The following is a 24,057-nucleotide window of genomic DNA, read 5'->3' on the forward strand; positions in this document are numbered from 1 at the left end:
GGGCTGTGATGTGGCGGTAGACATAATGTCGGGGATGGTTGGTAGGGAAAACATGGGATCCGGAAGTAAATAGCTAAGATGGGGGCCAGGCCAAGGTCAAGAGAAGGAAAGAAAAGGGAGGGATGGGGAGGGACGGGACCCTTGAAACCGGAAAGGGCTAGAGAGAAGTGGGTAAAAAATGTTCAGGTGTGTGTGTGAATTCCTAAGGGACGAAACTGCTGAGGTCATCGGTGCCTAGACTTACACATTACTAAAAATAACTTATGCTAAGAACAGCACACACATACACACACACACACACACACACACACACACACACACACCCATGCCCGAGGGAGACTCGAACGCCCGGTGGGAGGGGCCGCGCAATCCGTGACATGGCGCCTCTAACCGCGCTGCCACTTCTCGCGACTAGAAGTAGGTAATAGGAGGAACAGATGTCAGGGCGGTTTCCTTGTTAGGGTGTTAAAGAGTGTGTTAAAACTGCGCTGCGGGAGGATAAGGACAGCGTGTGAATGTGCGATGTGTTGATGCATGCACGGTTGAACACTAGGATCTGTGATTGCAGGGGAAGAAGTCAGATTGTTGGAGTCGAGTTTGCAGGTAGTATTGGATGTACCGAGGTGGAAATTTCTACCGTCAAATGACTGTTAAAACCTTTGTAAAGGACAGTAATCTTCCGATGCTAAAAATTGTGTAGTTGAGCTGTTCCAAGCTCTCATCACAGTGAAGTCAATACTGTTAAGCAATAGGAAACTACTCCGTAATACACCTTCCTTATATAACTGAGCAGCGAGAAGCAGAAAAAACACGTTAGACTACCGCTCCAAACAATTCCTTTAAGGAACAGACAGCACTGTCTAACTACATGTGTTTCGTGACATCTGTTGTCAGTTGGACTCTACAGCTCATAGGATTGTTCGATATTGCCACTAGAGCGCTCTGCTTGTCAAATACTTGTAACTGGTCACACACTTCGAGAGCGTGAGTTATCTTTCGTTTTCTTCTTGAGTGATATTGTCGAGAACCAAGAACCCTTCAAGTTAACCAAGGTACCAGGAAGGTTAGGTATTTCGAAAAGCTTGCTTCAGAATCTATGACATTGAGCCGAGATATATATTAATCAAGTACCGGATCAGGAATTATAACCACCGGGTTTGTGCCAACACGTCATGTTCAACAGCTCATTTTGAAGCTGCTAAAGCATGGATAGTAAAATGAAGGTCTTATAGACATTTCTAAAGATCATATGTGAAGGTGACGTACATAACAGAAGAGGAATAACATCCATTTTGCAACGTATCGCCTCAAAAGTCCGAAATGGAATTATTGTATGCTGTATTTGTTTATTTACTGTTTTATCATTGTTTTTCTCATCGGGACGAGAGCAGGCGTGCAGAGATACATTGCCTATCTTAAGTCGAGTGTGTTTATAAAGTGCCGGTACACGGAACAACGATACCTTTACTTAAAATAATGGAAGGCAAATAACCTTCACATTATTTCATATCGAAAACTTTATGTAAAGTACTGTTGTTTTTTTAAATTGGAGAGCAGTGACGATGGTCTTCGTAAAAAGCTTAACATTTCGCCTTAGTGGATTAATTTACAGGAAAAAAGCCGTGGTGAGGAGAACGTTTTGCTGTGTTAGAAGGAATGTGGTACAGAAACGTTGGGGAGAGGGACCCCAAATCAGCTCTTAAAACGGAACGAGGAAAGTGAGGAAGCAACAGGGAAGAGGAGGAGGGGGCGAAGGGCAATAGCCACTTCATAATTTTATTTAAAAATGATTTATATCTTCTCCCTGTAGGAAGAATTTCAGGATTTGCTTGATACCTACTTCGTCATAAATTAAACAGCAAAGGTAAAACAAAAAACATGTAAGTATATTTTATTGGTTTTTATTTTTAATATTCCCACTTGGTTTTCGTAGAGATTGAAACCCTCTCTTGTTTTCGTACCTTGTAACTTTTCCCCCACACAGCATAACCGAAACTAGTGTCAGTTGACATTGTCAATGACTTGTCGTGGGACTGTTAGTACGAATACGGTATCAAGACGTTTTTTTTTAAGGCGCTGCATTTTCTAAGAGTGAGGTCAAAAGAAAACTTTGTCAGACTCGAAAGTTTGTGAATATTTTGTTGTGGACTCGCTGTCGAAACGTTAGTGACAATGCTTACGAAGGCATAACTTTCTGATAAAAAGAGTTCAAAGATTTGTGGAAATAATCTTCCTAACAGATAACCGTGATAGAATGAAATGTTGCACTCCCGATAAAAGGTAATCCTGCTTAGTTTCTACGCCGAATAGAAAATATATAATCCGTCTTCTGTATCATTCATGATACCACTGAAGGCAAGCGCAGGTCACGTTGAGCACTGTGGAGCTTAGTCGGCGTATGCTTGTCTATAAATGTAGTTTGTGTCAATAGGGTCAGCAGTGTGGTCACGATGCAGCTGGCGCTGTGGGCGTTGTTTCTCGTGGCGGCCGCTGCTCAGGTGGGTTGACAGGAGTCGCTTGCGCAGTCTGAAAGCATGTATGTGTGTCCGACTTAACATTCCGCAGTACAGTTTGTTATGTTTGTTATGATTTCTCAGCCACGTTGAACCAGTCATCCTAACAAGTTTTCTGTAGTCGTAGCGCACATGACATCACGAAGGCAAATATTCCGTAGTATCTACGGGAAGGGATTAATAATCTGAAACGAATATACAACAGGTGAAAAGGTAAATTTTATTATATCAGCGAGGTAATGCAAATGTGCCTGCCTGATGGAACCATAAATGTGCCTTTATCATATGAACAGAATGGTGTGCATCTCTACAATAATGTCACCTTATCTAGGGCGTCTGTACTTGTATTTGTAAAGTAACCATGCTAGGGGCTTTAAATGCTCACAGATGTAGAGAAAGACAACTTACATTTTGCAAGAGAGGCTTACGTTCTTCGACAATAATAAACAAAGACAAATCACTTAATTCCGTACGAAAACTGAAATAAAAAAATAACGTATTTAGACGAAAATACCTGAAGGCGCAGAAAAATAAGTAAAGGCAAAATGGAAAAAAGGAGCCAAATCTGGATAAAAATTATGGAAAAAATCAGTCAGTGTAATACAGTGAAAAGATAACTTACAACCTATCCTTATTTCATAAGGCATTATTTTTGAAAGACAGAAAATGTATGCCTCATCTGATGATACGTGACGGGTTACTTCACGGTCAGTTATTGACAACATAGAAATATGTACTTTCTCTGACGCTGTGTTACATTATTCTATAGTCGAATACCGAAAAACAATATGCAGTGCACATGATTGAGGGAGTAGTGAAAGTAATTATGAATGAAATTATCAAACGGCTCGTCAACTTTAATGTTGGGGTGCTACGTTTGAGCACTTTCACGTCGCATTGTAACTACCTATTGTTTTCTCTTTTTTGATGTCAATATTCAAATAACTGTTTCGATGCGCCCTGCCACGACTTCCTCTCTCGTGCGAACTTCACCTCAGAGCAGCAATGGCTCCTTATGACCTCTATTGTTTGTTGGATGTATCGCAATCTCTGTCTTCCACATAACTCTTACGCTTCACAACTCCCACTAGTGCAATGGAAGTAATTTCCTTGGTGTCTCCGCACTCGTCTTATCATCCAGTCCCTTCTTCTTGTCAGTGTTTTCCATATGTTACTGTCTTAGCTGATTCTGAGGATAAATTCCTCAATATTTTTCTGTCCAACAAATTTTCAGCATCTCAGACGCTTCGATGCTCTTCTTTTCCGGTTTCACCACAGTCCATAATTCACTACCATACAAAACGTTGCTCCAGACATATATTCTCGGAAATTTCTACTTCAGATTACGGCCGATGTTTGATATTAGTAGACATCTTTCAGCCACAAATGCCCCTTTTGCCTCTGAATGTCTGCTTTTTACTGCCTCCTTCCGTTCATCATACGTTATTTTCCTTCCAAGGCAGTAGAATTCCTTCATTTCGTCAAATTCGTGGACCCCTATTTTGACGATTATTGATAATTACATTTATGCTGCTTTTCATTATTTTCCTCTTTCTGCTGTTTACTCTCAGTCTATATTCTATACTAATTATACTGCTCATTTTATTCAACAGTTCCTGTATTTCTTCTTCACTGATGATAGTAATGTCATTAGCGAAACTTATTATTGGTATCCTTTCACACTGAATTCCAGTCATATCCTTGAAACTTTTTTTATTTCCTTCAGAGCTTCTTCAATTTATAGATTGAACAGTAGGAGTGAAAGACTGCAGCCCTGTCTTACACCCTTTTCAATCCAAGTATTTTCTTCTTGGTCTTCCGTTCTTAGTTTTCCCTCTTGGTTCTTCTAAATATTGTACATTACCCATCATTCCCTACAGCTTATTCCTTCTCAAAATTTCGATCATATTGTACTACTTTACAGTGTCGAATGCTTTTTCCAGGTCGACGAATCCTGAGAAGATGTCTTGATTTTTCTTAACTCTTGCTTCCCTTATCAACAGTAACGTCAGAACGGCCCCACAGGAGTTCCTACCTTTCCGAAACCCAAATTGATTGTCAGCTAATAGATCTTCAATTATCTTTTCCGTTCTTATGTATATTATACTTGTCAGCAACTGGGATGCATGGGTCGTTAAGCTGAGTATGCGATAGTTTCCGCACCTTTTTGCCCTTGCTATGTGTGTCCAGGCGCAGATTGTACACATCAACCTGAATGCCACTTCCTTCAACGGTTTTAGTTATTCCGGAGGAGTGTTACCGATTTCTTCCGCCTTATTTGATCGCAGGTCTTGGAAAGCTCTTTTAATTCTGCCTCTAATGTTGGATCCCCTACCTCTTTCATATCGACTAAAATTTCTTCTTCTATCAGAAGCAGAAAATTCGTCCCCTTCACAGAGGCCTTCAGTGTACCCTTTCCGCCTATCCGCACTCTCTTCTGCGTTTAACAGTGCAATTCCCATGGCACTCTTAACGTTACTGGCCTAGCTTTCAATTTCACCGAAGGTTGTTTTAACTTTTCTATATGCTCAAAAAGTGCTTCCGACGATCATTTCTTTTTCGATTTCTTCCATTTTTACTTCCGCCATTTCGCTCCATCTTCTCTGCTCTTCCTATTTATTTCATTCCTAAGTGACTTATATTTCTGTATTCGTGAATATATCTGAAAGCTTTTGTACTTTGTCTATTCGTCGATCAATTGAATTATATGTTCTGTTAGCCAAGGTTTCTTCGGAGTTACCTTCCTTGTACCTACTTCCCTTTTAGAGATGCCTACTCCTGTTGAACAGAACTGTCCACTGTGGTGTCCGTTATGGAAGTATCTACAGCCGCAGTGAACTTCAAACACATCCCATCATTCCTCATTGCTTCAGTATCCCATTTCGTTGCATACGAGTCTTCCCAGTCCCTCCAAGCCGTTTCCAAATTTACCTCCACCTCTTGTGAGTTTTGAACGGGGGATTCACTGTTACCTGCTGAAATTTACTGCAGAACCGAATTAGTGTTTCCCCTCTCTCGTTTCCATTACCAAGCCCACATTATCCCCGAAATCTTTCTTCTACTCCTTCCCCTGCAACCGCATTCCAAGCCTCGATAATGATAAGATTATCATCTCTTTTTACATACGGAAATACCTGTTCGGTACCCCCCTTCGTCTTCTGCTTGTGACATCCACATGTATACCTGGACTGTTGTTGTTCATGTTGGTTCACTGTCGTTTTTACGTCTTTGATATTTATGATGAATCCTATTCCAGTTATATAATTTTCCGGTGTCTGTTGACATTATCCTATATTCGTCTGAGCAGAAATCCTTACCTTCTTTCCACTTCACTTCACTTCACTGGCCGTATCTAGATTCTGATAGTCCACGCCCCGACTCGTAGAACGTTACCCTTTCGTTGGTTGTTCATTCTTTTTCTCATGTACATCTCCCTCTTGCTAGGTCCCTCCCGGAGATCAGAATGGGGGACTAATCCGGAATCTTTTGCCAATGGAGGGATCCTAATGACACTTTTTCAATTACAGGCCACATTTCCTGTGGGTATACGCTGTCTGTCTTCAACGCTATTGTTTCCACTGCGTTTTGTATCCTCATGCCGCTGATCACTGTTGAATCGTTCGCCTTTTAGGGGCAATTTTCAAACCAAAGAGTAAGAGGATGTCCGGAAACTGTCCGCACCACCGTTCACTTTGACAAGGCCGTTGGCAGAACGACTCCTTATATGAGTACGTACACCATTGCTGATGTCTTTTACTCAGAATCTAACACTCACTGGGTTCAGATCCGAGATACAGGAAGTTTCGATTACTAGTTGAAGACGCTTGTCCTGCTCAGCGACTCTAGGTACTAGTTTTTTTTTTTTTTTCGGCGTGCCACATATTCCTCTCCTATGCCAACCTCTTCATCTCAGAGTACTCAGAGTAGCACTTGCAATCTACATCCTCAGTTATTTGCTGGATACATCCCAGTATCTGTCTCCCTCTGAACGTCCTCTGGGAGTACCACGAAAGTTCTTCCATGATGTCTTAACACATGTCCTAGCATCCTGTCCCTTCTTCTTGTCAGTGTTTTTCATTTATTACTTTCCCGGCAATTCTGCGGAGAACCTCATTATTCCCCACCATATCAGTTTACCTAAATTAATTTCAACATTCATCTGCAGTGCCACATCTCAAGGGTTCGATTCTTTTCTCTTCTAATTTTCAAACTGTTCATGTTTAACTACCGTACAATGCTATGCTCCAAACGTATATTCTCAGCAAATTCTTCCTGAAGTTAAGGCTAATGTATGATACTAGTAATCTATTGTCCAGGAATGCCCTTTTTGCCAGTGTAAGTCTGCTTTCGACGTTCCCCTTACCCCGTCCGTCATGGACTAGATAATTCCTTAACTTCATCTGCTTCGTAATCATCAATTCTGATGTTAAGAGTCTTGATACATCTCATTAATTTCGTCTTTTTTCGATTTACTCTCAGTCCATATTCTGTATTGATTACACTGTTCATTTCATTCAGCAGATACTGTAATTCTTCACTTTCACTGGTGCCAGTAATGTCATCAGCGAACTTTATCATTGATACGCCTTTACCATGAACTTTTATTGGACTCTTTGAACCCTTTTTTTTACTTCCGACATCAGTAGGGGCAAAAACTACATTCCTGTCTTAAACTCTCTTCAATCTGACCACTTCTTTCTTGGTCTTCCACTCTTATCGTTCCCTCTTGGCTTTTGTACATATTGTATATTACCCGTCTTTCTCTATTGCTTACCACAGTTTTTCTCAAATTTGGAACATCTTGTACCATTTTACATTGTCAGACGCTTTCTCCAGGTCGACAAAGCCTATGAATGTGTCTTGATTTTTCCTTAATCATGCTCCCATTATCATACGCAACGTCAGAACTGCCTCTCACGTGCATTTACCTTTCCTAAAGCCAATCTGATCTTCATTTAACACATTCTCGATTTTCTTTTCCTGTCTCCAGTTTGATATTCTTGTCAGCAACTCGGAAGCATGAACTGTTAAGCTTATCGTACGGTAATTCTCTCACGTCTCAGCTCTTGCAATCTTCGGAATTGTGTGGATGATGTTTTCAGAAAGTCAGTTGGTATGTCGTTGACTCATACATTCTACACACCAACGTGATTATCGTGTTGTTGCCACTTCCCCCAACGGTTTTAGAAACTCTTATGTAATGTCATGTATCCCTTCTGCGCTATTTGATCTTTAGTCGTTCAAAGCTCTTTTAAATTCTTATTCTAATACTGAATCCCTATTTCTTGTATGTCGGCTTCTGTTTCTTCCTTCATCACGTCATCAAACAAGCCTTTCCCTCATTGAGACCCTCAGTGTACTTTTTCCACCTATCCGCTCGCTCCTCTGCATTTAACAGTGAAATTCGCATTGCACTCTTAATGTTACCGCCATTGTTTTAATTTCGGTGAAGATTGTATTGTTTTATTCAAAATACCGAGTCAGCCCTTCAGACAATAATTTCTATTTCGATTTGTTCACATTTTTCATGGAGCCATTTCGCCATTGCTTCCTGGGCTTCCTATTTATCTCGTTCCTAAGCCACTAGCATTTCTGTATTCTTGAATTTACCTAAACTTTTTGTACTTCCTTGTATCATCGATCAACTTCAGTATTTATTTGGTAATCCGTGGTTTCTTCGTAATTGCCTTCGTTGTACCCATGTATTTCTTTCCAGTTTTTGCGATTGCCCCTTTTAGAAATGTCCATTCCTCTTCAGCTGCACTGTCTACTGGGCTATTCATTATCGGAGGATCTATAGCCTCAGAGAACTTCAAGCGTGCCTTATAACTCCTTGGTACTTCAGTTTCCCACTTCTTTGCCCATTGATTCTTTGTGACACTTAAACTTCAGCCTATTCTTTATTATAAGTAAATTGTGATCTACGTCTATAGGTATATCCGCTCCTGGATCAGCCTTACAATACAATATCTGACTTCGGAATCTCTTACTGACCATGACGTAATCTGAATGGAATCTTTCCGGCCTTTTCCAAGTATAGCTCCTCCTCTTGTGACTCTTCCGCAGAGTATTCGCTGTTAGTAACTGATATTTATTGTAGAACTCAATTAACCTTTCTCTTCTCTCGTTCCTACTGCCAAACCTATATTCCCGCGTTTCTACTCCTTTCCCTGCGACTGCATTCTAAAAACACATGATAGATTTTCATTTCCCTCCATGTACTGAATTACCAATTAGATATCTTCATCACTTTCTCTGTCTCTTCATCTTCTGCTTGCGAGGTCGGCATATGTATCTGAAACAATCTTGTCGGTGTTTGTTTGCTGTCGATTCTGATGAGAAGAACCCTATCACTGACTTGTTCACACTAACTCACGCTTTGCCCAACCTTTTCATTCATAACGAATCCTTCTCTCGTTATACCATATTCTGCTGCTGTTGATATTACCCTACACTAGTATGACCAGGAATCCTCGTTTTGTTTCCATTTCACTTCGCTACTGTGTCTAGACTGAGCCTTAGCATTTCCCTTTCCAGGTTTTTTTCCTTCCCTGCCACGTTCAAGACATTGCACTCTTCCACTAGTACACCGTTATCGTTTCGTTGGTTATTTAGTCTTTTTTTCATGGTCGCCTCCCCCGTAGCAGTTCCGTCGGGAGATCCGGGTACGGAACTAGTCCGGTATGTTTTGTCACTGGAGAGATCATCATGGCAATTCAATTACAAGGCACATATCCTGTGGATACACATTATGTGTCTTTTTGCAGTGGTTTCCATAGCCTACTGGATCCTCATACCTTTGATAGTTGCTGATTCTTCCGCGTTATAGGGCAGTTTCCCATCCCAAGGGCAAGAGAGATCTCCGAACATCTATCCACACCTCAGTCCTCTTTGACAAGACAGTTGGTAGAACGAGCGCGCCGTCTTACACGGGAAGTCATCGTCGTCATTTCTGATTATTTTTATTCAAATATGAAGCAGTGATTAGTTTCGAACCCAGGACCCAGAACGTTTAGATTACTAGTCAGAGACGCTACTCCTACACTCTCTCTCTCTCTCTCTCTCTCTCTCTCTCTCTCTCTCTCTCTCTCTCTCTCTCTCTATCTCTCTCTCCATCTCTTTCACTCCCATCCCTATCCATCTCCACTTTCCTACTATATCTGTCCATCCCCTCCGTGATCCATCTGAACCTTTAGCCGTGCCCATCTGCATTTGCAGCCCCTGAAAAGCAAGCTGGTAAAACAGGCCAATACTACCCCAACACAACCTGCCGGTCGTGCAGGCTCGCCTACTGTCATTTCCCGAAAAACACGTTTTTTTTCTTTTTTTTGCCATATCTCCACTCATACTGGACGTAGGTTCCACAGTGCTGATGTGAAATTTGCTGCTTGTGTGCCATATTTGGTAGATATCGATTTTGGGGTTTGGGGAGTGATCCTAGATGTACTTACACGCACACACAATACACACACATATAACTACATGCTGCTTTATATATAGACAAGCTGTTTCACCACAGCTTCGCTCGTTTACATGTTTGACACTTGTATTGAAAACACATCCTCCACCCCTCTCTATGTCCTCTCGTTCCTCCCATCTCTATCTGTCCATTTCCTCCTTCACAGTCTCTCTGTCCCTTCATCCTCTTGTACATGCTCCAAGAGCCCATACTCTCACCCTGACCATATATTCCTTTCTCCTTTCTCTGTCAATATCCTCCTCCCTCTCTCTCTGTCCTTCTCCCCCTCTGGCTGTCCATCTCCTTGTCCGCTCTCCCTCTCTCCATCTGCTCATTCCGCTCTCTCTCTGTCCATATTCATCTCTCCTCCCCCCCTCTCTCTCTTCCTGCCCCATTGCTCTTCCCGTCATCTCCTGCCCCCCCCCCCCCCCCATCAATATGCCTGTCATGAATCACAGCCTACACATTGATAACTTAAATACTGTTTTTTGCCCCTGTCATGCAGGCTACCCATCAAAGCAGGTTGATAAGGTAGGCCAATAGTACTCCAGCAGCACACCCATCATGCAGGTCAGCCTATGTGCAGAGGCTGAAAAATAATTTCTTGCACCTAATCTAGACTGGCCTGCAAAGGAGCATTTGTGAGTCCAGATCATCCCACAAACGATAGCGTCGAACCTCCTACACACCTTAGTCTACAAGCGTTGCAAAGTTCCAGTATTGAGATAACTCTGTGAACAACACCATCACAGAAAATGAAATGGTGGTCACAGCGTTGTGTAGTTTTTTTCTGAACGTAACATCTTACTCATACTGATTCAGTCTTTTAGGACAGAAAATATGAAGTCGTGGTGCACAAAGCAGGGACCAAACAACATGGTAATGGTCCTCAGAACAACTGCTAGTGTAAGTAGTTTTACATTATGAAATAACGAGTGTATGGTGTGTGCAGCGACTTGGAGTGGGAAGTTAACGAACAGTGCACCACCAGTCTTTCACATTATTAAGTAACGTCTTTGCAGACAGTATTGCACACTGGGGATAAACCAAACGAGGTAGCACTGTCTGCGTGACTGACGTGGTATTCCATAGGGTGGAGGTTCCAACATTCTTCTGGCCATCCTGATTTAGTTCCTCCATGGCAAATGCTTGACGGTTCCTACTTGTGGCTGACTATCTGTCCCATCATTGTCAAACTAGACATGCAAGTGTGTAAATGTCTCAATATATGAATTACGTTACTTTTGTCGACCTTTAAAATGAAATAATGCAAGTCCAGTATCAACGCAGGAATGATATACAGGTAAATAAAACTCCTACTGCTACTACCACTACACACTGTGTGGTACATAGACCCCTCGTCACTGCGTTAACTGACCACATTTAAGTGTCACTGTTGTAGCCACATGTCCAATGCAATTCCAAGTGTCATAGTATGTGTGTGAAAAATCTTATGGGGCTTAACTGCTAAGGTCATCAGTCCCTAAGCTTACACACAACTTAACCTAAATTGTCCTAAGGACAATCACACACACCCATGCCCGAAGGAGGACTCGAACCTCCGCCGGGACCAGCCCCACAGTCCATGTGTCACAGCATGATGAACACATTTTTCGAGGATCGATCATTCTGCCCTCCTGAAACTGACTCACTTGTTGACATTGTGCGGTTTAACGTCGGCGAGACAAACTGGCACTTGGCTTCTCTTCCTACTCCTCAGCTTTATATAGACTGTATTTAATGTAACCTGACCATTCCAGTCACACAAGATGTCTGTGCCTGTGTGTTTGACTATTGTTGTGAATTAAATCATACTGTTTTAAATATCTTCTGAGGATGTTTTCATTAGATTATTCTTTCTGGCTATAGTAATTTTTTCCAGACATCGATCTAGTAAATAACCACTAAACTCCTTGTTGTCCACAGGGACAGGTTGTCTTGAAGAATTTATGAACATAGGCGTGAGTTGAAATGAGCTCTCTTTGATTTCTGGAGCAAATAGACAACATTGACATCAAAATAAACTGTGTAATTCGCACTCTTGGTCACGTTTTAACTGACTTCAACAGGTAACCAGTTTCAGCTTTACTCTGAACTTCAGCTCTTGTAAGGGCAGCAGCACAGAGAATGAGAAACTACGGTAATAGCTACCTGTGTACTTATATGACATATGTAATGAGCACATCTGTGGTGCATCGTCTCCTACCCTGTCTCTGCTCGTCACCTCGTCACCTCCCTATATGTCCACCTCCTCCTCCCACATCTCAGACCATCTCCTCATCCCACCACTCCTTCTCTTCTTGCCCACCCTCTCTGTACTCCACATACTGCCCCCTCTCTCCACATCCATTCCTCCTGCCCCCCTCTCTCTGCCTGTCCTCCTCCTCATCTCAACCTTCCCCCAGGCATGCCCATTCAAACATGTAGCCTCTCCAAAAGAGGTCGATAAATGAGGCTGTTATTACTTCTCCAACTTCTCTGTTGTGCTGGGCAGCCTACATTTGAGGGTAGAAAAACTGTTTCTTGCTCCTGCAATGATTGCTTCCCTGCACAGCAGGTGTAAAAAGGCAGGTCGATACTACTCCCACATAACACACCCACCACTCCAGCCAGTCTATATGACACATGTAATGTTCAGTTATCCCTTTTCCCCATTTCTTCAGCCACATATGTATTTGACATATTGCCCACACCTCTCCCCTCCCCCTCTCAGCTTCCACCTTTACCTCAGTTACACTGTACTCTTTATCCTCCAACCTCTGTCTTCCTCCTTCTTTGCCTTGTTCCCCTTCTGTCCCCTCTCTCTAATCTCCCCCTCCATCCCCTTCTCACCCTTCTCTCTATCTCCTCCACATCTCTCTGTGGTGTCTACCTTCCCCTCCTCCACATTCTCTGTTTTTCTCCTCCCCCACTCTCTATCTTCCTCCTCATCCCTCTTTCTCTGTCCCTACCCTTCTCTCTGTCCATGCCCTCCTCCCCTCATCCAGTCTTATACTACTCCAACACAATATACCTCTCATCCAGGACAGCCTGCTCGCTGGAGTGTGTGTATGTGCGAGTGGAAAACTGTATCTTGCCCCTGACCAGGCAAAGCTGGTCGATAGGGCAGGCCAATACTATACCAATGTGGCATACCTGTAATTCAGGGCATCTTATCTGTTGGAGCAGGGATGGGTAGACACCTTTTTTCCCTGTTAGAGCTAGGAGGCTATAGACCCTACAGTGCTGGTACTGTGAGGCCTGCTGTTTCAAATTTGGTTGAAATCAGTCTAGGGGTTGGAAGAAGTTTCTGTACATACACACATACAGTACATTCACTTTATATTTACAAGAGATAAACGTAATGCATCACTGGCATAGGGAATTTTTCCAGATGGGTTAAAATATGCAATATGAAACCTCTTTTTACGAAAGGCGACAAGGAAGACTATTGTCCTCTGGTTTCCTTACTGACATCGTCTCGAAAATATTCGAAAAAGTAATGTGGTCTGTATTAGTTTCACATTCAAGCAGAAACAATTCATTTAGCATTTCACAGTTTCGACACCAGAAAGGTAATTCACTTGAAAATACTGTTTAAAAATTCACCCACCAAATATTACAAAAATATAGCCAGTTGGCATTTCTTATGGACTTTTCAAGGCGTTTGATTGAATAAATGATATTACACACTTAGAAAAACTCAGGTTTTATGTAACTGATGTCTTTACAGACAGCTGGTATGAAAAAAACTAAACAAACAGAATGCAAAGAGTTGTGCTGAATAATTCAGATGATGTTGGAGAGGTGGAAAAGTTTTTTGACTGGAGAACAACCAGAAAGGGAGTCCCATAGTGCTCAATCCCTGGTCCACTCCTATTCCTTATATACAGGATGGCCAGAAACTGTCTCAAAAGCTAGTGTGTTACCGGGGAGGGTGTGCTGAGAAATAATCGTTAAGAAAAAATTCTATACGCTACGCCATTTTCGAGTTAATTAGCATTGAAGTTAGCCAATCAGGCCATAGTGTGCAGAGATTCAAATGGCCCGCCCAAGGCATGTCTCTACGTATGTTCTTCGCTTGGTTTTCTAATACCAGACAAGAGAGCGATACCAAAACTGAACACGGGATGGTAGTAAGAATCGAACTCGAGCCAGATGCTGAGCAGTCTCATATGCTACTGACTACGTTATAAGAGCAATTGACACTAACTGTATCTGGTGGGCCGTTTGAATTTTCCCGTCCAATGCCCTGATTGACTAACTTCAATATTAGTGCGCAACATACCGAATTTTCTTAACAATTATTTCTTAGCAAAACCAACCCTGCAACACCTTTACAAGCTTTTAAGACTGTTGCTGAATACCTTGTACATGACCTTCCAACTAATTATAATAAATCCCATCAGAGAGAAACAGTAGAACAATTATTAACAGGGTCTCTGAAAATGGAATATAATTAAATTTTGAGAAAACACAACCTATTCATTTTTAGACAACAAATAGAGTCATACCAACAACTTATGTAGCACATGAATAGAAGTCAGTTAACAGGATTAAATGCTCCACATTTTTGGTTGTATATATTGATGAAAGCTTGAACTGGTAGAAGCGTATTACTGAGCTTCTTAAACAGTTAAGTTCGCCTACTTTTGCTCTTTCACTTTTGGAAACAAATGAAAATGGTTGAAATGGCTCTGAGCACTATGGGACTTAACAGCTGAGGTCATCAGTCCCTAGAACTTAGAACTACTTAAACCTAACCAACCTAAGGACATCATACACATTCATGCCCGAGGCAGGATTCGAACCTGCGACCGTAGCGGTCGAGCGGTTCCAGACTGAAGCGCCTAGAACCGCTCGGCCACATCGGCCGGCGGAAACAAACAAATCAGTCTTTTGATATATTTTGCATATTTCTACTCAGTAACGGTTCTTCTCCAAGGAGTTTGGAATTTTAACTGCACAATCAAAATAAATATATTTGCTAATGAGAATTATCATAAACAATCCATCATCATTTCAGAGTAATAGTGATATCCACATCTACAACATTAGGGGAAAAAATGACGCTTATTATTAACGCTGTAAGTGGCTTAAAAGGGAGCTCGTATTGCAGCAACAAAAATTTTTGATCGCTTGTCCACTACCACAAAATATCTGAAAGATACAAAAGCAAGTTTTAAATCTAACCTAAAATCATTTCTCCTGGACAACTTTTTCACTAAACTTTTCTCTCAAAAAACTGAAAAAAAGCAAAAACAAAAACACTAGTTTTTAACTATAGTGGCATGAGCAGAACGTAAAAACAGTGTATTCTTTAATGTTAACGCTAATCATGTATATATATCCTGTAAACTGAATCGTTCCTCGTAAATTCGATAAAATGATCTATGGAACATGTAATGAACTAAGTCGGACCTCTTCCTTAGGCCTATCCAACGATCTCGGAAAATACGATGATCCACCTGCCACACAGTCTGAGCAAGATGCCGGAGCGTCATGCGGTGTTCGCTGATCTGCAACTTTTTTTCATTTGGGGATGGGGGTGTCTGTATCCCGCACAACCCCAAAGAGAGCACTTGTGTCGCACGTGAAACTTCAGAAAGCCCTTACTGATTTAGCCATACTCTAACAGCGTATGTCTAATTCAGTATTCTGATTACACCAAATGGAGACATTATCGGATTAAAATCACGCTACACTTCTTTCATGCTCATCGGTGTTAATGCTGTGAAATATTTATTTTCTTCTAGGAGCTGCCTGTACATCGCACGGCGTACGACATTGATGAGAATGTGTGGGAACGCGAACAATGTAAGTCTTAAAATACATACACACAAAAGAGCAAGAAATCACCACGAAAATGGTGTCAAAATTAGTACCCTGTAAGGAAACGGAAACTGATATACTCATAACATAAATTTTGCATTAATTTTGATACAGATAAATGCTGTTTCATTAAGAGGTTATTTTGCGTTTAAGTTATTTGTGAAGGGGATAAAGTCATAATAAAAGTTGAATTCTTATAGATTTAGTGACGTAATATGTAAATTTTATTTACATAACCCAGCTTCATACGTCCCTTTGGGAGGGGGGGGGGGGGGCAGTGGATTTAATATGATAGCTGTGAGGTCAGCGCCATATTTGATGAATTCTGGCTGGCAAAACGTGTCGGCCAACACATGGGGATATTGACGTAATCATAACCCTTTCGATAGACAAGAATGGGCCTACCGATTGCTGTACATGGAAAAATTCAGGCTCTTATATACCCACGATTCTATGACCGACGAGGGAGCAGAGCAGTTCATTTAGGGAGAACGAGAAATGTGATGGCAGACTCTTTTAGGGATGACAGCATGCTTGGATACGAAAAATTCAAATGCACAGGAGGTTATGTTTTCTTCATGAAAGAAGAGGACAAATGGTTTCGACTGTTCTTATGACAGTCCACTACATTGTGTAAGTGATGTGAAAATCCCGTGTGTTTCCAGAGGCCGCGGAGGACTGAAATGAAGGAGCACGGCATAGTTCCTGGCGAACCGCTCCTCGTAAGCTTTTTATGGCAGCACACAAGTGTCGACAGTAGTTCGAGGTAGACTGTGAGCAATAAGTTGATGACCAACTTTAGTATTCTATAGTGCGTCAGATTCCCTGTTGAGATGGGCATCTCACATGGGCCCGACCACCGATGCGACGGTGCCGATAAATAACTCGACCCGACACTTGCCAATCTCTCGCTAGTTCATTGAAGCTACAGAGACCTGCCGTTGATTAGTGGAGTGTTTGACGTTGCCTGTACTGCGTTTTTGTTTCTGATTGCTTCCTGGACTTACGACGACTTTTGTTGTACTCTAGACTTTGTTTATGGCTCGCCATTCACTTCGTGAATTCCATCGGTCTCTCCGTTACCTCCGGTGCGAGTAATCATAAACTGCGTTCCACCTACACATACTAGAACAGAATACCACTCATATTCTAGAGATATTCGATGGCCAATATGTTTAGGGAATTTGTAGGCTACAGAATTATTGATGGCCAGTGGACTTGCACGTTTTTCGACATATGCTGTCAGGCATTGTCCTATAAAAATATAGCAAGTGCATTTGAAAGAGCGGTAGTATCAAGTGCTCTGTAAACACCCTCGTGTATTAGGTGATATTCATCTTTCGCACAATGTGTATGCCGGCCGGTGTGGCCGAGTGGTTCTAGGTGCTTCAGTCTGGAACAGCGCGACCGCTACGATCGCAGGTTCGAATCCTGCCTCGGGCATGGATGTGTGTGATGTCCTTAGGTTAGTTAGGTTTAAGTAGTTCTAAGTTCTAGGGGACTGATGACCTCAGATGTTAAGTCCCATAGTGCTCAGAGCCAGAGCCACAATGTGTGTATTTGACGCGTCCAGGTAGTAACCATATTTTCGCCAGTCCCCACCAGTCCGATCTGGCACGATATCCTCTGGTACTGCACCTTCTCAACTGTGGCAACGTCGGTGGATGAAAACCGTGTCCTCGATCAATCCTCAAAGGAGTGTCTATGCATACAAAGTGGTGTGTCCGACCGAAGCGCGCACAGGTAGTTGTAGACTTTTGTGTGCCATCCTACAGAAAATTAAATTGTTGAAAAATGAACTATTGAACCAGTGTCACAATGAATTATTCCTTCGAGTCGAGAATCATGAGACCTACGATAATTCTCGGCCAAGAGCACTGGACCAAACACATCATGTTTATAAAAAGGACCAGATACGTTTATATTTTGTTTTGGATAATCCGTTCTACCCAAAAAGAAAGGTTCGCTTCTTTTATCACTGAAAGTTTTTAGAATGACGTATACTGACGTGTTCACGAACGACCAAAACATTCACACTATTGACTACAGAATGACGGCAAGGTCCAATGCTATCTCTTTCGTAAGACCCTCACCACTGTCAGTGTTTGTGACTGCAACGACCGGTCTTTACTCTAAACTATGTAGGCTCTGTAGTGCAAAATTACGCGGTTTGTCGACTGTAGCTTCACCTTCACATGGGCTCCCTGTAGGTCGTTTTCCCTGAAGTAGAGTACATACTCTATAGCTAAATACTCGGTACCACTTTCAAACGGACGTAGCAAGACTTATCCAAACGAACATGTTACAATAGACGCGACATATTTAGTTCAAACGGTTCAAATAGCTCTGAGCACAATGGGACTTAACATCGGAGGTCACCAGTCCCCTAGAACTTAGAACTACGTAAACCTAACTAACCTAAGGGCATCACACACGTCCATGCCCGAGGCAAGATTCGAACCAGCGACTGTAGCGGTCGCGCAGTTCCAGACTGAAGCACCTAAAACCTCTCGGCCACACCGGCCGGCCATATTTAGTTGACTAACTACGTAAAAAACTTCAAACTTACCCATTTACGATGGTGCAAAGATGTTATTTTTATGTTAAGTACCAAAGAAAATAAGATCTTACAAAATTACTGTATCATCCTGCATATGGATTGCAAGATAATTCGCATAAAGTAGTACCACAACTTGAAACTTATGAAACATCATTAACGATTTCAATGCTGTTGTAACGTGACTCGATGTTTGGTAGTGCTTTCTGCATTCGTTTGTTAAATGCGGCATAGACTAGCGATTCATAGCGATGCTGGCATCTGGAGATGTTGTCAAAAGCAATTTACTGTTTAAAATTCGCGGCCGTGAACCCGCTGCAGTTCTCGCTCAGCTGCTGCAAAGTTTCCGCTCTTATTTGCAGCACACAGACGGACCGGTCGCGTGGTGGGTGGCGGGCAGGCGGCGCGCGGCCAGTTCAAGCACGTGGCCTACGTCAACGTGGAGGACACGACTGCCTGCGGAGCCGCGCTGCTCAACTCCAAGTGGCTGCTCACCGCCGGCGTCTGCCTCTCCGGGTAAGCGACCTGCGCAACCGGGAACAACACGTGAACCCCGCGTCCCGGCGACGATGTACGCTACTATCTTTTATACATGGTTTTTATAAATGAATATCGGGGTTTCAACGCTTTATAATATTTATTATATTAAACTTGCAGTTATAAATGATATGTCAAATGAAAGAGCAACACGAACAGTTTTACCAAGAACCTTGTAAATGTTCAATGTGAACACCATTTGTCACACGGCACACATCAAGTCTATAGACAAGTTCTTCACAAACGTAGCCCGCAGCTCGTGGTCGTGCGGTAGCGTTCTCGCTTCCCGCACCCGGGTTCCCGGGTTCGATTCCCGGCGGGGTCAGGGATTTTCTCTGCCTCGTGATGACTGGGTGTTGTGTGATGTCCTTAGGTTAGTTAGGTTTTCGTAGTTCTAAGTTCTAGGGGACTGATGACCATAGATGTTAAGTCCCATAATGCTCAGAGCCATTTTTTTCCCCAAACGTTGATAAGTGTGTTTTCAGTGATTGTAGCAACAGCTGCTTCAATACAGTTTCTTAATTCAGGGAGGTCTGCTGGTAGCGGAGGCACGTACACACGATCCTTGATGAAGCCCTAAAGGAAAAAACTCGCATGGCGTTAGGTCGGGTGAACGTGGAGGCCATGCAAAGCAAGCGCTGTCATTGGGCCCCTTGCGGCCTATCCAGCGCTTGTCTACAGTGAAGTTCAAGCAATCGCTTACTTTGCTATGCCAGTGATGTGGCGCACCACCTTGCTGGAAAATGAAGTTCTCTGGCTCATCTTCTTCCAACTGAGGAAAGAGACATTGCTATAGTATATGAAGGTAAGAAGCGCCAGTTACACTAGGTTCACCAAAAAAGAGAGGCCCATAAACTTCCCGCCGGGATACGGCACATAAAACAGTCACTATAGGGGAATCTCGTTGCATTTGTACCACCTCGTGAGGATTTTCTGAGCCCCAGATGCGCACATTATGAGTGTTAAAATGTCCACTAAGGTGAAAAGTCGATTCATCACTGAAGACAACATGATCCAGAAAATCTTCATCCTCATGAAACAACATTTCGCTTGCGAAGTTGGCACGTAATCCATGGTCTGCCGGCTTTAGAGCCTGTAATAACTGTAAACGGTAAGGACGTAGTTGTACACGTTTTCTTAAAACTTTCCAAAAAGTCAACACAGGAACTTGTAATTCACGACTAGCCTTCCGGACTGATTTCTTTGGGCTACGAGTGAAGGACTCTCTCACTCGCTCAACAGTCTCTTCACTAACTCTTGGTCGTTCTGTGCTCTTCCCTTTACAAAGGCAGCCGGCATCTTCAAATTGATGATACCATCTACGAACGTTATTATCACTTGGAGGATCACAACCGAACTTCAGCCGGAACGCACGTTGCACAGTTACTACAGATTCGGTCTCTGCAAACTGCAAAACTCAAAACGCTTCCTGTTCACTAGTCGCCATCTTCGCTAGTACCGCTGTCTAGCGGATTGCGGCGGAAACATTGCCCGCTGCGCATGCGAAGTGGTGCCAAACACAACTGTTTGAGTTGCTCTTTCATTTGACATATCATTTATATCTGTAAGTTTAATGTAATAAATATTATAAAGCGTTAAAACCCCGATATTCATTTATGAACATCCTGTAATTAAACTTCCTGGCAGATTAACACTGTGTGGCGGACCGAGACTCGAACTCGGGACCTTTGCCTTTCGTGGGCATGTGCTCTACCAACTGAACTACCCAAGCACGACTCACGCCCCGTCGTCACAGCTTCTCTTCTGCCAGTATCTCGTCTCCTACCTTCCAAACTTTACAGAAGCTCTCCTGCGAACCTTGCAGCACTTGCCCGCGAAAGGCAAAGGTCCCGAGTTCGAGTCTCGGTCCGGCACATAGTTTTAATCTGCCAGGAAGTTTCATATCAGCGCACACTCCGCTGCAGAGTGAAAATCTCATCTTGTATATTGTCCAGTCACATTAATTTGATCACCTATCAAAAGCCTGAATAATCATCTTCTGCAGCACGGACCGCTGCAAGAAGTGAAGGAAGACAGTAAATGAGTTTCTGAAAGGTACCGACAGGGCCGTGGAGCGATGCATACTCCACTGCCGTGGCCAGCTGTGGTAGGTTTATCGGTTGAGGATATATGGAGCGTACAGCCCGATCGAAGAGATGCCACAGACACTCGATTACGTTTAAATTCGGGGAGTTTTGTGGCCAGGGATGTACGGTGAACTCAGCCTGGTGTTCTTCGAATCACGTACGTACTCTGCAAGCTGTGTGACAAGTTACACTGTCCACTACTTCTGATAGTTTCCATCGTGCTGAAGAAAAACAAACTAAACCTAGGGGTGGACATGGTCCCTAGGGATAGATGCACACTTGTTTTGAGCCATTGTGCTTTCCAGAATGAAGAAATCACCCAGGGTATGCCCTCTGGCCTGGACCCTACCGACGATTGTTGCAAGGTGTTTTCTTTCAGACTTTTCACGCCGTACACGTCAACGCCCATCTGCCCGATGGATTCATCTGAAAAGGCCACCTGTCGCCACTCAGTGCACGTCCAGTTACGGTATTGGCGTGCAAATTCGAGCCTTCGTCGCCGCTGAACAGCCGTCAGAATGGATGCATGAACCAGGAGTCTGCTGCTGGGAGTCGTTATACACTGTTGATAGCCACCTTGGTTCATCTGGCCGGTGAAATGTTCAAAAGTTGCACACCATTTCGCCTACACATCTCTGCAGCTGTCGTTCGCCCCTGTTGTATGTGGTGGATGGTGCGCCACAGTTGCCTCGGCGCCATTTCTGGATAGCGCTATTTCCCCATGTACTGTATACATTAAGAACGGCAGTACACGAACAGTTCGCAAACTTAGCCATTTCGAAAATGCTTCCAGACTTGGCCCGAAAGGCAATGATTATGCCCTTTTGGACGTAAGATAAATCGCTCCCTTTCCACATTACGACAAAGACGGCACCGTATTACGCCCCCCCCCCCCCCCCCCCATCTTACGTTCCCACAGTTGTTAGTGCTGCCACCTGACGTCTGTCAGCGGCTATTGCACAATCACGTCAAACATAAAATGTGACGTCACCATGCAGTAGCACCACCAGCAACGATGGAAAATAACTAAAGTTTGGTTATTGTGCTTATACAATATAGCTGAAAGAATACATAATTAAATTTGTAGATGATTTGGAGGTAAACAGAGTGCAAAATTTGCTATATAGAGCTGCGACTTCTGTAATGGCTCTAATCTACGATTTACATGCCGAAATAAGCTTGGATCACAGAAACGGGTTAGCCATTTGCAACTCTTTGCCAACGTTGCTCAATAGTGGTGCCTGGCGATTGGTCGCGTGACAGTCTCTCGATAATACATGACTAGACGTCTCCACTGGGAGACGGAAAACCGAGACATGTTGACAAAGACAAAAGATCAATACTGTCTATTTCGAAGTAGCATAGGACAGCACTTGAAATATATAGTGTTGTGTTATCTTGTTGAAATATACTGTCGTTGAGAACTCTTAAGATAAACACAGCTGCTAATCTTAACACGTCAGAAGTGTAAAGACTGCTGTCCAATTACCAGGTATGGGAAACAGAAGTGATCGTGTTGTGTACCCAATGGCACTCCATACCACCATGCCAGATGCTGGGCTTGACTGACAATGAGGAACGCAATATGGCAACGCTGGTTCTAGTCGCAGCATGCATACACCGATACATCCATAGCGATAATATGCTACCAGGTATTTTTTTGAATTTCAGAGTAATCGTGTGGATGTACACCGAATGGGGATTCACTGAAAAGATGATGCGCAGCTACTCGTGTGTCCAGTGTTGTCGGACGCACTATTGTCTACATGCCTCTTTCCGCTAACGCGCCAAGGGAAGCCACTACAAATGTCGCCATGCTGACAGCGCATGCTGCACAGATGGTCGTGGCACTGTCCATACGGATACTTGCGTTGTTGCAAACGAGCCCATCACGCGACTCAAGGAATGTGACGTAACTGTGCGATCCAGGCCGTCTAAATCATCAATATGTCTGACCTCTTGGACGCAAGTGGCGAAGGGCCACTAAGACGCTGCATGGCGTTGACTGTGGCTCTCCTTAACCCATAAATTCCATAGTCACGACAATTACTGGATCCTGATCAACAGAAGCGGCAGTGTCCCGGAACTTCATGCCACAGTCTCGATAGGCTACAATGCCACCGCTGTCAAATTCAAGTGAGGAATACAAACTGGCAACCCCAAGTCTCGTCAGAGCATCCATACACCGACAAATCTATTGTGACAGTGTACACCATCAGAAAATACGATGTGGAGCCACTGCTGTGTCCATAGTCCTTGGCTGCGTTGTTTCGACGTGTTGCTGAAAGTTTATCCGTCTTGCAAGAAGCATAGCACAATTTTCTCTTATGTAACTACCATTTAAATGCAATTTATAGATGAGAAACCCCTGCATAAACTTTCTTACACACATAACGTGCATGGCTTTACTTCTGTTTTGTGTGGTTGTGTTGAAATGCTTGTCATATGTAAAGCAGATTGCAATCCACTTTGACATCTGTTGAATGTCTTCTTCCTGGCGCCGCAATTTTAATGGGCAGCACAGTAATTGAAATGTGTGTTGGGCGTTATCAGTGTTACGCTGTGGGGGAACCCCATGTTGTAGTTTATGATGATGATGGTTTTAGGATTCTCGACGACATTTTTATCAACACTCTTGCCAAAATAAATGCACGCATATCATGAGGTGAACAATGTCTTTACTTGAAGATCTTCTTCTTGAGACAATTTTCTGTATCAGCAGTACAATGTGAGAGTCCCATACTGGGAAACAATACTCAAGTGTTGGTCGAATGACAGTTCTGCAACCTAACTCCTTCACGAGTTGGTTACAGTTCCTGAGAATTCTTCCAACAGCTCTCAGTCTAGAATACGTCTTTCTTTCGACTGGTTTTAGTTATGTATTTATCGTGATAAAATTGGGGCCATTAGAGATAGTATGGACCAAATCAAGAAAAATATCGAATAAATATGGGCTGTAAAATGCATATGTTAAGAGTTATGGGCGCCTGTTAAGCAGAAGAGAAGTGTTTCACACTATCGAGGATGAACAAATGTTAACAGCAACTGAAACTTGCATTTTAGACCCCATGTTTACTGGAATGTTTTTTCTTA

At 42.9% G+C, this 24,057-nt stretch overlaps 1 protein-coding gene across 1 annotated transcript in view; it reads left to right on the forward strand.

Annotated features, from left to right (window-relative positions):
• The window catches only part of LOC126456220 (transmembrane protease serine 9-like), a 141,509-nt gene that overhangs the window by 106,543 nt on the left and 10,909 nt on the right, over positions 1-24,057 (forward strand). Inside the window, exons 7-9 of the mRNA XM_050091973.1 lie at positions 2,432-2,498; positions 15,708-15,768; positions 18,703-18,856. Coding sequence (XP_049947930.1) covers positions 2,432-2,498; positions 15,708-15,768; positions 18,703-18,856 — 282 coding nt within the window. The remainder of the gene's footprint in view (positions 1-2,431; positions 2,499-15,707; positions 15,769-18,702; positions 18,857-24,057) is intronic.

Source organism: Schistocerca serialis, chromosome 2 (genome assembly GCF_023864345.2).
Source record: "Schistocerca serialis cubense isolate TAMUIC-IGC-003099 chromosome 2, iqSchSeri2.2, whole genome shotgun sequence".
Classification (NCBI taxonomy): domain Eukaryota; kingdom Metazoa; phylum Arthropoda; class Insecta; order Orthoptera; family Acrididae; genus Schistocerca; species Schistocerca serialis.